The following is a 16,857-nucleotide window of genomic DNA, read 5'->3' as shown; positions in this document are numbered from 1 at the left end:
GAACCTTATACAATCCACCTCAGTCCAGAGTCTAAATCTGTCAGTTAAAGCAAAATATTATAGGGTTCCATTAATAAACTGTTACTATACAGTACAGGAGTTTTTTGTGGGGGGTGTACAGATAAATGGCCAAAATGATGCCTCTCCAGCCTGTGCCAATCTCTGCTTAAGCTGCAGCTACAGAGGGTTGGGAGAAACCCCATAACTTATGTGTATGGGTACACACAGGGAACCAGACTGAACTCAGTAAGCCAGTGGTGGGAAACCTGTGGTTCTCCAGATACAGTTGTACTGTAACTCACCATCCTTGTCTATTAGGTATGCTGGCTATTAATAAACATCTTAAAGATTCACAAATTATCCATTCCTGCTCTAAACAGTGACATCAGCTAGTTGGTAGTGTCTCCCCACCAGGTTGAAAATTAAACTCTTGGATTTGCTCTCATTCAGGAGTTAGGGGAAACTGAGAAGGTGAGAAAGTATCAAAAAATGATATTCTGTAACTTAAGGTGTTGCACAGCAGCAGGACTATCTCCAGAGAATTGCCTAATAGTCCTTTCTGGCTTGGACAAGCAACCAGTTTTTAGACTCTAATATCAGGGATGCATTTCTGAAATGGATTCAACATCCACAAATGAGAGCAGAGCTATTTCTGAGCTACAACAGCCCCTGGCTTGCTTTTGTTACAATCACTTACCTTTCTCTGTGGAGATCAGTCACTTTCACTCCTGACAGCTCTTCCAGTTCTGCTACAGACCCAATACAGACCACCTGTTAAGTCCAATACAGCGGTACCTTGGGTTAGAAACACCTCAGATAACAGACACTTTGGGTTACAGACTCCGCTAAACCGGAAGTAGTACCTCGGGTTAAGAACTTTACCTCAGAATGAGAACATAAATCATGCACTGGCAGCGCGGCAGCAGCGGGAGGCCCCATTAGCTAAAGTGGTAAGGTAAAGGTAAAGGTAAAGGTAAAGGTACCCCTGCCCGTACGGGCCAGTCTTGACAGACTCTGGGGTTGTGCGCTCATCTCACTCTATAGGCCGGGAGCCAGCGCTGTCCGCAGACACTTCTGGGTCACGTGGCCAGCGTGACAAGCTGCATCTGGCGAGCCAGCGCAGCACACGGAAACGCCGTTTACCTTCCCGCTAGTAAGCGGTCCCTATTTATCTACTTGCACCCGGGGGTGCTTTCGAACTGCTAGGTTGGCAGGCGCTGGGACTGAGCAACGGGAGCGCACCCCGCCGCGGGGATTCGAACCGCCGACCTGACGATCGGCAAGTCCTAGGCGCTGAGGCTTTACCCACAGTGCCACCCGCGTCCCAGTGGTACCTCACGTTAAGAACGGTTTCAGGTTAAGAACAGACCTCAAGAACGAATTAAGTTCTTAACCAGAGGTACCACTGTATATCAAATAGGATTTGTTAATGAACATAGTTCAAAGCTGAAGCATGCAACTGGAAAAGTCAGTTGATACTACACTTCTAAACCTCTTATACTAATTGATTGCTATGAAGCCCAGCAGCTGTTTGAAATATTTGTAAACTGGTTTTAGCAAAGCTGAATCACTTCATATTCCACGTGTTTGTAAATATCACAGGTGCTAGCCTTGTGATAGCATAGGCAATGGCATGTACTGTAAGAAGAAATGGAGGCAAACAAACTACCCAAACCAACACACTTTCTCCTTAACTTCACCACTGTCACCAAGCGGTTATCTTTCCCCGCCCCCCGCCCCAATGACTCCACTAAATAGCCCTTTAACCTTTTGGATTTTAATTTTCCCAATCAACTCCTTATACTAGGTGGAGTTGAATGCAACTTAGGCATCTGAGCAAGGCCTCAAACCAAATTGTGATTTTACTTAAGGTTTTAGTAATGCAACAAGAGACCTAATTATAGTTTTTGTTGTTATCCAAAACAGCAGATTAAAATAGTAATAACAGTTTGAAATCAAACAAAACTTTTCCTTCCCTAGTTAGAACTTTTAAAAAGGTGTCCATTGGATTTCATCAGCAGATTGATTGTTTTTGACAATAGCAAATGGAAAAAAGATGGAAAAAGTTTTAACTAGCAAGTTTTAAATAAGTATGCCAACTCTAAATATGGGGAAATGCTTTTTAAAAAACAAGCTACAGATATTGATGGAAGAATCATTTAATGCTTTTGACACACCAGCAATCTAGAAAGTAAAACTGTCTCCCAGAATTACCATGACAGCAGGATCGCATGCATTCCAGAAACAGATGTACCCCAGAGAAGTGCCTTATACCTACTGTGTTCATTCACAATATACTTTTTGCAAGTTTTGTGGTGCCTAGCTAACTGAGCATCATTAAGACATGTCACCATTCTGAATAGTAGTAAAATCCAGCAATGCCTCCATTTTAGCATTGGCAGGGGAAAGCAGCGAAAGCATGAAGCAGTCAAATAGTAATCTGCCCAAAACGGCAATGGAAACCTTAAGCCACTGAGGATCACACCTTTTCTCTAGTCAATCTGATCTAAAATTGCACTCTAAGCACAATCATAGTAAATAAAATAAAGTGTAGCAATCTTGACTTAAATTATTTTTACTCACCTCTTCAAAATCGTCACTGACCCACAATGGGATTGGCGTCCCCCAGTATCGATTTCGTGAAATTGCCCAGTCACGTGCCTCTCTCAACCAATTTCCAAAACGCTTCTCTCTCACAAAGTCAGGAACCCTAAGTTTTAAAAAGAAAATCTCACTTACAATAAACAAAATCAAGAGAACTTGTTAGGCATATGTAGACACTCTAAGTTGGAATATTTTAACTTTGCTAGCATTTACTTTATTTACTTCTCTGGTTCATTTAGTCATGAATAAAGGGTCGCAAAAGTGATCAGAAATCAACACACTTTTCTCCAATTTCCAATTTTGTGGTTTGCTATAATAGTAAACATTTCTGGATCACCCCTCATGTATGGAAAAGAGGAGACTGAAGGTCACTGTGGCTCACTCATGTAGCAGTAAACCATGCTTTTCTATAACATGTGAAACCAAGGTATTACCTACACTCAAAATAATTTTAGATGCAAACAAGTTTATACTGATCTAGTGTTTCAGAGAGGATTGTTTCATGTGCCTCCTTTGGTTCACCAAATTGCAATGCACTTTCAGAAGAGATATGAGATTCAGGTTCTTTACACCATGTTGCTGCTATATCATCCTACAACCTAGGCTTCCACAACCTTGGGCATCTGTACCTCTTTCATCCTTGTGTCATATTTCCCGCATGCTATCTCACAATAATAGGATGCCAGGAAATAACTTGGTCCCTAAGTTATCCCCCAAAATGAACACCCTAAATATACATAAAAGACTTCTGCTGACTGTCACTGTATATAAACCCAAGCGAGTATATTTTGTGCTTGCTGCTTAATATTTGGGCAATAGGTCTCATTCTGTGACTTTTCTATGAAGTTTTAAGTTACTTTCTGGTTGCAGGAATTATAAGTCAAATTTCCAGCACAACTATTGAAAAATTTTTTAGAACTCAGCAATTTAGCTTTCCAATCGCATGAATTTCCTTGCTTTCAACGAATCTAAGTGCCTTTGAAAGTGCTAGAGCCTCAATTTATTACAGTTATACACTTTGTGCTGACCTAAAGAGACCCAGTCTAAGCACAAGTGGAAAACTGAATTAAGATAAAAGAAGAGCATTTGAACAATTCGCTAATGTGGAAAATGAACTTTGCAACCTTTACAATAGCTTTCAACTACAAGACGCTGGCAGGTGGCACCTGTAGCTTAAAACAGATAAAAGCTACTTAAACTGTGAATAGATGCTAACAAGAGATCCAAAAGTGCAACAATGCAGGCAATGTAGCTTATGGACACGCATATCTTTTTCCTTTAACTGAAAAACTGAGCATCTGGGAACATTTTTCATTATTACTAAGAGCTGAGGTGAGGCAGAACAGAGGTAAACTGACCCCTGCACTCTCTAGATTTGCCTCTCTTACTTGCTGTAACAGTTACATCAACAGCAATCCCAACCTGCAGTGGGCCTGCCAGCTTTGCTACTACAGAGAGAGTCACAGGTCAGACTTTTCCTTTTCCCGCCCCTCCCTTCGCTGGTGCAGCAAAGGCACCAAGGGAAGGCTGCACAGAAAGAAAATGTGGTGCTCTTATTTACTGTGTCTGATGTTTAGCAATCCTACCTTTGGGTAAGCAGAGAGATGATAAAGGTTCCTTTTGTCCCTCATCAAAATGACAAGACATTTTACTAATACAGTAACAGAGTTAAATTAGGCCTTAAATCTGAGTGTGCACTTTTACAAATGCTCAACTTTAATAAGACATGATGGAGTTTCCTTCAAGCAAGTTATTCTTTTGCACAATGGCGTACATTGAACAAGGTCATTTGTTATTTAACCATCACAAATATTATATAAAAAAAATGAATGCAAAACTTAGTTGGCTGTATGAAACAAACAAAGTCACCCTTACACATGACTTAACTAGCCTTCCAGAACAGTTGCTTTATTCTAAATCAAGGGGAGAGGGGATACAGCTAAAGGCCCAAGCGCAGTCTTTTAGACCCAACACAAACTTGTGTCACTGGCCTCCTCCCCCAAACATATCTATCCCATACATACCATTTCTTGAGTCATGAAATAAAAGTTACTGTTTTAATTCTGAAATTACATTTTCTACATTTCTGAACTTACAAAACGCCCCACAGCGGGACTTTTCAACCATGCCCCAAAGCACTCCCACCTCCCTGCTGTTATGGTTTACCACAACATCCAGCTTGAAGACGAGTTTTGATGAGTTTCCAAACTGGTTTGCCACATTAACCAGAAAGTGTTCTATTAATCCGGGAATATAGAAGAAGGAGGGAATTCACACACATGTTGCTCATTCCCAACGATCAAGCTTGGGAGGATCAGAGCACTTCTGAACACAGCCATTTTTATTATTTATTTTCTAGCTAATTACCAATCGAGCTCGTGGCACTTGCTCTGGGATAGGGAACCTGTAATTCTCCAGATGTTGTTAGACTGCAACTACCATAAGCCCCAATCAGCATGGTGAATAATAATAATAATAATAATAATAATAATAATAATAATAATAATAATAATAATTTATTTCTACCCCACCCATCTGTCTGGGTTTCCCCAGTCACTCTGGGCAGCTTTCAACAGAACATTAAAAACAGAATAAAACTTCAAACATTAAAAACTTCCCTAAACAGGGCTGCCTTCAGATGTCTTCTAAAAGTTGGATAGTTGTTTATTTCCTTGACATCTGATGGGAGGGCATTCCACAGGGCGGGTGCCACTACCAAGAAGGCCCTCTGCCTGGTTCCCTGTAACCTCACTTCTCGCAGCGAGGGAACCGCCAGAAGGCCCTCGGCGCTGGATCTCAGTGTCCTGGCATAGTGATGGGGGTGGAGACGCTCCTTCAGGTATACTGGGCTGAGGCTGTTTAGGGCTTTAAAGGTCAGCACCAACACTTGGAACTGTGCTCAGAAACGTACTGGGAGCCAATGTAGGTCTTTCAAGACCAGTGTTATATGGTCTTGGCGGTCACTCCCAGTCAGCGATGATGGGAGCTATAGTCCAACAACATCTGGAGTTCCCTATCCCTGCAGTAGATGTATTAGACATTTCACAGGATACAGACAAACAAGTGAGGTGAGCATAGTGATTTCAAAAGATATCTTTGGTCCTGTATTCTGATTTGCCACACTTCTCCCACTTCCAAAACCTTCCGGATTTTAGACAGTAAATTGACACATTTAAAATTGGGTTTCTCCAGAAAGGTTTTACAGTGCACCACGGTGCTGTTTTATTATCAGTTACAACCACTTCCTTTTGTTTATTCGTTCCTTGGAAGATACAGCAGGATCATTTGTCAAAATTAAGATAAACTGTTGCTAGCTTCTTAAAATATGCCAGTTCCAAAATACATTAGTATTAAGTTCTCTCATTAAAAACAAATTAGAAATTCAATTAGGTTATAAAATTAGTCAAACCACATTTAATCTAGTTCATCAGAAGCAGTGCCTATAAGGAGTAGAAAGTATTCCTATGAGAAATCTAGTCCTAGCAGCCAGCAAGGATTCTAAAGGCAGCGCAAGCATCATACCAATTCCAAAGGATGTTATAAAGGCATCCCCTCTTTCATCATCCCTAGTTTAAAAATTCTGTAAATCCCTCAACAACCCCATTGGGGGAAAATAGAGAATATCACTGGACCTTTTCATGGCACTAAATCAGACAGATCTGCAGACATTTTTGCACACTTTCAGTAAGTACTAATGCCGAACCAAAGCATTTACATATAACATGGCGCCGTACTCTGATACCTACACATGCAAATCATATAGCTTCAACTTCAAAAGAGAGCAGCTCAGCAGGCTACTAAAACGGGCTTTGAAAACCTGATAGCAAGTAACAGGCCTAATATCAAACCAGAATCTAGTCCTCTCTCAATTCCAGAAAACATTGTTCATGCTGTGTGCAAGGTGGAATAAACCAACAACAAAACTGTCCAAACAATGCCAGGGAATGCTGGGGAATAATGTTGAGCATCAAGCTCTTTCTTGTTAGATATTTGGGCTCATATTAAAAAATATTATATTCAAAATCAAGGTGAGAGTTTAGCATCACTAAACTGCTTGAATAATGAAGATATCCCAACGATTAGACAAGGTTTGTTAACCATACTAATAATGACAGCTAAATTCCAAACTGTCCTACGTTGGACATTCCTCTCTCGAGGGCTAGCAGACAAAAATCTACGACACCTTCAAAGAGGACAAAAGAACTACCCAGCTAAAAATTCTGTCCAACCCCACAAACATCAACAACTTTCTGGTGAAAAGGTTCCTCTTTCATTCTGACATGTATGGATTTAATTAAGCTCTTTTGGAAAAACCCAGCTGCAGGCAACTTAAATCTTTGTACACTTCTCACAAATCTATTGCTAGTATGACTATCAGCGCTGTACCACCTGTTATGTGACTTTAAATGTGTACTAAAAGGAATAAGCAAAAATCAAATGACAGTAAAAATAAATGAAAAAGGTGCACTATAAACCAGCCTCCCCCAATGTTGTTGGACTCTTGAGCATTTCCTAAGGAGAGTTTGAGTCCAATAACATCTGGAATGCACCATTTTGGGAAAGGCAGTTGAAATGTTTATTGCCTAATACAATCCCGTAAGAACGAAACCCTAGAAGTCAGTTAATTAAAATCTCAATTGCCACCTTTCCCACAGAGACATCATTTTCTTTTGCAGAATAATGCACTGTCATTTGCATATTTTCAGTGTATATTTTCAAGACAGTAAAAGCTTGCAGCAGACAACAATTAACATAGAAGACAAATACTTCAAGCTTACAACTATTTTCCCGTAAGGTCATTAGCAGCTTTCAGCGCTGAGTACCAAAGATTGCACTTGCTTGCTATGGAGCCTTTATAAAAATGTGAACCATGCATTTGCCTACATCAAGCCAGAAAGTCACACTGGAATCATTTATGGAAACTTACATAAAGGCCCTACTTAAATTTAGCTTCCATGAAAAGAATATGACTATGAAAAATTATTCATGTTAACAGTGTTGCAGAGAAACCAACACATACATTTTTAGTCTCTTTCTTTTAGCTTTTCCCCAAGAAACAATAACAGCAAAAAAGCAATTTGCCCCTGAAATACTACTATATTTATCAGGCTCCCAAATCTTAAGGGAAGAGAGCTCTGACACTCTCAGATGTTTACCCCATTATGTAAGTTGTAGACTGCAAGAATATCTATCTGTTAAAACGCCCAATTGTATACATTACTTTCTGTCACCCTTGATAAATGGTACACGTCTTTATTTCCACTGCACCATCAGTTGTAGAAGAGGTGGAAAAGATTATTCCAACACAAAAAGGCTGCCAAAGATTGACTCGTAATTGAAGCCCAGTAAGACTAAGACCAAAGACCAAGTTCACCTGGCAGCACACACGTGCCCTTGGCCGATAGGTAGAGACATCAAAAGAAAGAAGCAGCATTTGGAGCAAGAGATCTCCATCTACTGACACAATAGTTGGAATTCAGACTCCTTGTTCAATCAAAGCAAATGTCAGAAAAGATCAAGACTTTACTGGCAAACTTCTACACCTCATTAAAAAAACAGACAACCAAATGTTAGAGAAGGCACAGGAATTGTGCAAGTCCAACAGGACTTGGGTTCAAACAGGCCACAACTTTTTTATTACATATGTATGTTAGATCCATGCACAGGAATTGTGCATGGATAGTAGCTATGTGAACATCAACAGCTTCATGCAACAATACTAATGGACTCAATGCAACAGCAGTTTCTAGTATGGTCCTCAGAGAAATTAAAAGTAATCTTCCCGTCTAAGTGTACTTGGCTACTGGATCAGTTCACACATCACCTTAAGCCATAGGTAAAAACAAACTAGTAAAATTCAGTGGGATCGACTGCAGCAATCTTTCTTTACAGCCTGGCTTAAGCTCAAGAAACCTTTTTCCAGCTTAAATTCGAGTAGGGGATGTCAGCCACACAGCGACAGAGTTCCTTATTAAAATAGAAGTGGGGGAGAAATAGCTGCAAGACAATAATGAAACTATGAAGTAAAAGGGTAACTGAGGAGATTACCAGTAGCACTGAGCATTATTTTCCAGCAACTTCTCCACCATGTGCTCCACACGGACAAACCAGCTTGGCACAGCTTTGTATATTAGAGGAGTATCTGACCTAAAATAAATGATATGAAAAGAAAATTAGGCACGCTCTTTAGCTATTCTGCAATACTTGTTGCACCAGCTTCACAAGTCACCCCTCTAAAATTCAGTAGCAAAATTCCCATTGATTTCCACGCACAGCATGACTGTGCCCCTGAAATGGCAACTAATATAGAACTCCAATATATCACCCAGGGAAAAAGGAAAGCTATCTGAGTACATGAATACATGAGGATACCAATTTAGTCCATAAGAAGTGGGAAGTCTTTTATTTAAAACCCACCTGGCAAGGAACTTAAGAATACAGTTACTGAATCATGCATCAAGGAGAATCGCAGAGGACACCTTGCAAAAGTATAGATTCATCTTCCTTTAAAGGTTCTTCCTTAAAGCTTCTGAAAGGTTTCCTTTGCCCCATACAAACATAAAATTAAAAAGGTTTAATAATACATTTAGGAAAAAGGGCTATAGCTCAGTGGCAGAGAACATGCTTTGTGTGCAAAAGAACCCTAGTTTTCTTTTGGGATCCTTGGCATCTCCAGGGAGGGCTGGAAAGGAACCCTGCCTGAACCCCTGCTGCTGCCAGTCCCTGTAAACCAGGCATAGGCAAACTTGGCCCTCCAGATGTTTTGGGACTACAACTCCCATCGTCCCTAGCTAACAGGACCAGTGGTCAGGGATGATGGGAACTGTAGTCTCAAAACATCTGGAGGGCCAAGTTTGCCTATGCCTGCTGTAAACAATACTGGGCTAGATGGAGAAATCCTCTGACCCAGTATAAAGCAGCTTCCTGTTCCTAAACTCAGTTTTCACTGTTAACTTCTTATATTAAAGACAACACAGGGACAGTGCCTGCATTCAGACTCTGCAATATTTTAAGATGCCATGGGCTATTTCCTAATCTGTCCAGACATAAGCTGCTGAAAAGCTAAAATGCATTTCTCAACACCAAGAAAGAATTTAAATTCAATGTATAGCGCATACTAAACTGAATGAAGAGGAGAAAGAGACAACTTGCTTTTGAAACCCCATACAACAAAAGCGAAAATATTATCTGCCTCCTTTCAATCCAAACATGTAATTCTACGTAATCTAAAGCTAATGATTTTCAAGAAGGCTGGCAATCTCTCTTGTCAGCATATTGAAATCCTAAACAGAACAAAAGTACCAAAGCTATATATGTAAAGAAGCTTAGTTTCATCATTTATCCCCTGCCTTGTACAGGCATAATACTGGCTCCCTGCAAATGCTAAGCAGAGTTCAATATCAACCAGGATTTGAAACCAGGGCATGAAGAATTGCATAGCCTGATTACGAGAGAGCCTTGTTTTTAGCAGTGTAGAACAAATACTAAACTGCAGCTAGGGCTGACAAAAGAAAAATGTGTGCTAGATATGGAAGGGAAAAGGAAGAGCATACACATACATTCCAAAGGCATGTTTCTAATATCCAAACCATAGTTTGCAGGAAGCAAGCATTACATATGGGCCAGATCCCAATGTACCAACTGTCATCATCTCTCAAAACATTTTGCTATTAACAAATATCACTCTGTTCAGTTCAGCATGTGGAAAACAGAATTAAAACTGAGCAAAAGTGATTGATACAATACTACTATGCCAAACCAGTTTGGGGCAATTATTTCACTTTCTACAGCTCTCCCTAAAAGTTTAGAAGTTTAAAGGACTGCACACACACAAAAAGCTAGTCTTTTGCTATGAAAAATGTCTCCCAGGCCTAGCCAATTATAGAATTTTGGGAATAAGGGAGATTCAACAAGATTGATTAATTCTTCTTTTTAAAGGTCTTAGAGAATATAGACAGATTAGACTTGAATACAAATTCAAACTAGCTTTAAAAGATATATAACTTCACAGGAAGAATTTTCATACTCTTTCTGCAATTTCAAAGGGCAAAATAAATTGATACATGAGATTTAATTGGTTTGAACTATATAACACAGCTTATATTTATACACCCACTGCTAAATTCCTCTGAGCCAGAACTTTGATTTTTCTGAAACCTATGCCAACACTGGAAATATTAACGAAAGTCCAGTTATAACAGCAGCCAGTGTAGCTCTCACAGTATTGCTACAATGGGAGAACAATCTGGCACACACAGTATTTAACTTCTGCAGCTGACTTTTGCATTGCATGCAGTTTCTTAACCATGGCATTTGCAGAATCTTTTTCTTGCGGGGAGCGGGAGACAAGGTAAAATACTGAAAGAGGGGAGCAAGCTAGTTTCCCATATTTCAGGTTCTACAAGTGTTATAGAACATTTTTTATAAAAATGAAAGCTAGGAAACAGGATTTTTGCTCACTCAGAGGAGGCAACTGTTTCTCCCCTGCCCCTGTAAACACTCATGTTCTGAACCATCTTCAAGAGTGCACCTACACAGAGCACATTACGACGGTCCAGCCACGAGATTATAAGGGCATGAACAACTGTGGCCAGGCAACTGAAACAAGAACCTTCTGCAGTTATTAGTGAATATATGGTGTCACTATGGGTTGTATCCAATACTGTGCAATTAAAAAAGCACAAGAGGAAAAGGAAACACCTGCCTCCCTCCTCCCCACTTGAGAGTGACCCTCACCAAACGTCTGGTCTGTAAAAGAGGGAGACTGCAATGGACATGGGTGACTCAGGGGAAAGTCGGCAAAAGCAGCTTCCATTCTAAAAAGCGGCCTCTGCCCAATTTGACATATAGTTAATCTTTCACTGATAGTTGTGAGAAATTATACACACTCTGTGCCAGCGGTGAGATCTACTTACAGATACGAAGAGAGCTTTGAATACAACTGATTTAACTGCATAGGTTAGTCTTAGTGTCTAGCAAATAAAAGACAATGTAAACAGGACATATTTTTTACAAATAAGTTACCAGTCAAAATGTTTCATTTAAATAGTATGTTAATTCTTCTCCGTACCTCCAACAAAAAGGATAGCTGTGCTTATAAGAGCTGGTATGGACCAGTCTTCCTTGTTCTTTTAGGAATCTGATGATGTTCTTATCTGCATCCTGAGTAAAGCAAAATATTATTTTAGAATAATGATAACCCATACAAAGAATTTCTCCAGATGGGAGGTAGCTTCAGGAAAGAAAAAAATAGAGAAGTTACAAGCTAACAGCCAGTTCCGATGTAGCATGAGATTAATAATGTATCTAGCATTTAGCACAGATGCTGAGCTGGTTTTTATGTAGTATTAAACCATAGTTAGGACGTGTGTGGCGCTGTGGTGTAAACCACTGAGCCTAGGGCTTGCCGATCGGAAGGTCGGCAATTCAAATCCCCGCGACGGGGTGAGCTCCCGTTGCTCGGTCCCTACTCCTACCAACCTAGCAGTTTGAAAGCATGTCAAAGTGCAAGTAGATAAATAGGTACCATTTCGGCAGGAAGGTAAACGGCATTTCCATGCGCTGCTCTGGTTCGTCAGAAGAGGCTTAGTCATGCTGGCCACATGACCCAGAAAAACTGTCTGTGGACAAACGTCGGCTCCCTTGGCCAGTAAAGCAGATGAGTGCTGCAACCCCAGAGTCGTTCACGACTGGACTTAACTGTCAGGGGTCCTTTACCTTTTTTAAAACCATAGTTAAAGATAAAACTATGGTTTAATGTGAAAGAGCAGCTAGTACAGTGCTGACTTTGCTCCTCCTGCTGTTCTGCCAGGAAACAAGCTAGAGACTGACTTGCTATGATGTTTGAAACTGGGCTCATTGTTTCTTCCTCCTGACAGACCCAGGCTTCTGATTATAGCTTGTTTAGTCAGAAGTGAGCAAAGGTCTGAATGAAGAAGTGCTGGAGTGGAAATGATTCATCTGGATTTTTCACCATTTTCACAAACAATACCACTGACAACATTTATGGCAAAAAGCAGCAGTAGGAAACAAAGCACACACTTTTCTTCAGTCTATGAATACTGCTTGACACTGAGTTTTTCTAGCTTCCTTCCTTCACAACCAACCTTCACATATTGTCCAGCAAAATCTGTCACTTCTGCTGTGAAACAGCCCGAGGCATCAACAGGACAAACTGGTACTGAATCTTTCCGAATGATATTAAAATCCATACAGACTCTGTAGTCATCCTATGTGAGAAAAATAAAGTTAAATATTCAAATGTGTGTCTCTTGATTTCTAAGGCAGCATTTTGAATTTCAAAATTTTGCTGGATTTTCTAGAGTCCCCAACTTCAACAGGAACCTGCTAAGTTGTTTCTTCACACTGGGAAATACTTTGCTTCTTGTGTTATAAAGTATCTTGTCACACTGAGGATGAGTTCATTCACACATGTTTTTCACTTCATGGTTGCAGCATCAACCAGTTACCCACATGTGCAAATGATCAAACACCACGGAAAGAAACACCACATTTCTGCACACTACCTCAGGAGACAAATACTTTCCAATCAAATGCGGATAGTTGCAAATCAAATAATGAGTAATCAAGAGATTTTACAAGACTTGCAAGATTTAGTCACCTTAATTTGCATTTCCCATGTTTTAGAGTGGGGGGGGGGTGATGATAACTAGGGCAGGGTTGTAGATGAATGGTAGAGCATGTGATTGTTCACAGAAAGTACAGTCAAACCTCAGTTGTCGAACTTAATCCATTCCAGAAGCCCGTTCAGCTTCCGAAACGTTCGACAACCAAGGCATGGCTTCCGATTAGTTGCAAGAGCTTCCAGCAATCAAACAGAAGCCACATCGGATGTTCGGCTTCTGAAAAACATTTGACTTCCGAAAAACGTTCAAAAACTGGAGCATTTACTTCTGGGTTTTTGGCATTTGGGGGCAGAAACATTCCAAAATGGAGCAGTTTGGGAACCGAGGTTTGACTGTACCAGGTTCCATCTTAGGCATTTCCAGGTAGGCCTGGAAGAAAGACTCCCATCTGAAACCCTGGAAAGCCACTACAAGGCAGTGTAAACAATACAGAGCTAGATGATTTGACTTGGTAGGAGGCAGCTTCCCACACAATGGGCCCATGGTCACATCAAACTGCCTGAGCATTTTGCCATTCTTGGGAGAAATCGCAAATAAATAAATAAATAAATAAATAAATAAATAAAATCATCATCATCTCAAGTTCTCAAATAGTCTAGAGAGCTTCAGCACATGTCTTTTTGTTGGCATCTGTTGAGAGCAAACCATGGTTCAGTATTCTGTGAATGAGCATTGAATGAGTCTCAGGTTTACATGTTCTCTTTCCCTTTTAATGCTTCTAGAATGCTCTCTCATGGTTTGCACATTGCACTACGTCAAACTATGAATCAGTACCATCCAGATTTGCAGAGAAGAACATGCAGCCACTTCGCTCTGCCCCAGTTCTTGTTCTGCTGCTGTGGTGAGTTAAGCCATGGTTTGGATTAACACACTGTCCAAGCCCAGGCTTGTGGTTTAATTCTCCCAAACAAAATGCAATCCATAAACCATAAAACAAACCTTGGACAAAATTCATAGTTTGGAGTAACTATGAGTAAGCTGTGTGTCTGTGTGTGTGCTATAAAAGTTTGGAAAGAGCTAAATAATGAGCCCAAATTCAGACAATATGCTAAGACAAACCATGGCTGAACTAAGGCAGCAGTCCCCTTGAGAGTTAATTTTTGAAATGTAGTGGACACATAGCCTGCTTACTATTAGGCTATCTTCTTTTCAAAAAAGATGTACTGCACAAAAGAGTTCTAATACAAATTATGATGCTGTTTCTATATTGTGTCAGGAGCAAATGGAAATTGGTAGGTAACATGAATGTACTCGTTGTCATTAGAATATGTGTACAGTGTGCTCCTGACAAGTTACTGGATCAAAAAAGAATCTGAATTTCTCAATTAAAAGAGTTAAGACAAGATCAAAACATGTTTGACATAAAAGCACATAAGTGACTTTAAACTTACAGCGCCAAAGTAAGGAGCTTGATGTACAACCCCGGTACCTTCTTCTTCCTTCACATAGTTGTCAGTCACTACAGTAAAAGCACCATTTTCTTTGCACTAGCACAAAAGAGATAGTTTAAAAAAAAATGTACAAAACATTGGCATGGAAAATATGACAAGCCAGAAACATTGTTCAAGCATTCTAGTAATGGTTACATATGAATTTGTTCATTAAAACCACTGCTACAAACATGAGTTACATAAACTGACATAGAGAGAGATCAGCAGTATGAATACCAAACAAAAGCTTCCTGGATAGCTCAGTTGGTTAGAGAATGGTGCTGACAATGCCAAGGCTGCAGGTTCGATCCCCATAAGGGACAGCTGCATATTCCTGCATTCCACGGGGTTGGACTAGATGATCCTCAGGGTCCCTTCCATTAGATATTATTCTATTAGATATCTATAAGACACCCTCCAGAACTGAGGGACAATTCAGATCAAAAATAGCCATTTTCTAATCAGGGTGGAATGTGGGTCTTTGCATGCACACATGACAGAGCACACAGAACCGACATGCAAAGGTGGCATCCATACATCTGCATACGATACACCCACAATTTCCCTGATCTTTCATCTCAAACAAGGCTTGGGAATATTCATGAGAAGATGCGGTAAGTACTCAGGATGATTAAAAAGGTTCTAAAGCTGTCAAGGCGAAGGTCACGGTGCACTATGGATTGTTCTAAACTGAGTAGTTCCACTGAAATCAATAAACTTAAGTTAGTCACTGTTCACAGATTTCAATGGATCTGCTCCAATTATTAGCTGGACGCAGCCCTCTATTGTTCCACAAAGGGAAGCAAAGCACATAAAGCTACCCTAAATTTATTTTACACTGCAAGCCTATACATATCTACTCAAAAGTAAATTATGCAGAGTTGAATGGAACTTACTCCCAAGCAAATGTGTATAGGATTACAACCTTCGTATCTTAATGAAGCCAATTTGGATGGGATTCAACTAATGAGTCCCATCAGGGGAAGCCCTGGGCAAAGACTGATACTCCCAGTACAACACTGTTCTATTGCAAAACACAGTAAATTTGAGTCTCATTAATTAAAAGACTGGGTCATAAGATCCCACATTCCCTCCTCAAACGCATCTGCATAAATTGATCCTTCATGGATCAAAAGAGTTGATTTTTCCATTACTTTTTATAATCCTAAACAATACTAACACCATTTGAGAAAATTATGGTGTTAAAACATCAAATCTGAAAGGATTTGTTTTTATATTGTTTTAATTTTATTAGAATTTAATTACTTTTTAACTATTGTTTTATGTTTCTTTATTTTCTTTATTTTATCTGTGTTCTTTTAATTCGTGTAAGCTCCCTTGAGTCCCAGGAAAAAGGTAGGAGATAAATAAGTATAATAATAATAATAAAGACACATACTGCTCACCTTGATAAAATACTTGAAAAGAGGTTTATATTTCTTCCCTTTAAGGGCAACACCAGGAAACCTGAAACACATTCCCCCCAAAATTTGCAGTAGTTAAGAAGTTTTGTTTATGTACAATATTTATAAAACGCTTTTTGGCTATAGGAGCCATATGCAACATAATAAAACAAGACATTAAAATAAAACTGCATGGAAGTACTGCATAAATATCAAAGCAACAAGCAACAGAATCTCCATCAGCAAGTTACAATGATATAAAAACTTCTTGGAACTCCAAGAAAGACACCAACTGAGCATGCCCAGGAGGCCTAGAGGGTGCAAAGTGGCAAATCTACTACCACTTCCTAAGTCCTACTAGTTTGTGGCAACACAGCAGGAGGCGGGGATGTTGGACCTTTCCTCCTACATCTTTTCTTCAAAATTGCCCCCATTGGTTTCAGTGGCTGGGAACTGCTCTGTGCTGGTGAGAACTGAGGGCCCACTTCACAGGCCTCCTCAAATAATGAATGGGCCTTGGATCCAATCCTCTCTGTCCTACCTTCACCTCAAATGCCCTATTTCAGGGCTACTGCTCACAGGAGCTCTACTGGCAGAAGTGCTAAGCCTACTGCGTTTTCCACAGGGGCCTCCACAGTGAAGTGCCCACCCTGCTAGATAAACCTTTCTCCATCAGCAGCAAGGCTCTGGAAGCTAAGCCTCTTCAGCCAATGGACCTGATGAATAGGAATACTTGGCCCACCTACACTTTTTAAAAGAGGGAAAGCCATGTGT

The 16,857-nt window shown here is 40.1% G+C and overlaps 1 protein-coding gene across 4 annotated transcripts in view; it reads right to left on the bottom strand.

The window, feature by feature from the left end:
• IARS1 (isoleucyl-tRNA synthetase 1) overlaps nt 1-16,857 on the bottom strand; it is a 95,583-nt gene that overhangs the window by 41,245 nt on the left and 37,481 nt on the right. For all 4 annotated transcript variants that reach the window (XM_083488911.1, XM_083488910.1, XM_083488909.1 and 1 more), the window contains 7 exons: nt 16,087-16,147; nt 14,642-14,737; nt 12,711-12,833; nt 11,675-11,766; nt 8,653-8,751; nt 2,584-2,710; nt 698-771 (listed from right to left, as the gene is read on the bottom strand). In XM_083488911.1, the coding sequence (XP_083345037.1) occupies nt 698-771; nt 2,584-2,710; nt 8,653-8,751; nt 11,675-11,766; nt 12,711-12,833; nt 14,642-14,737; nt 16,087-16,147 (672 nt within the window). The remainder of the gene's footprint in view (nt 1-697; nt 772-2,583; nt 2,711-8,652; nt 8,752-11,674; nt 11,767-12,710; nt 12,834-14,641; nt 14,738-16,086; nt 16,148-16,857) is intronic.

Source organism: Podarcis liolepis (assembly GCF_965112155.1).
Source record: "Podarcis liolepis genome assembly, chromosome: 2".
NCBI classification, from domain to species: Eukaryota; Metazoa; Chordata; class Lepidosauria; order Squamata; family Lacertidae; genus Podarcis; species Podarcis liolepis.
Note: the sequence above shows the minus strand (reverse complement) of the source record. Positions and strands in the feature narration are given on the sequence as shown.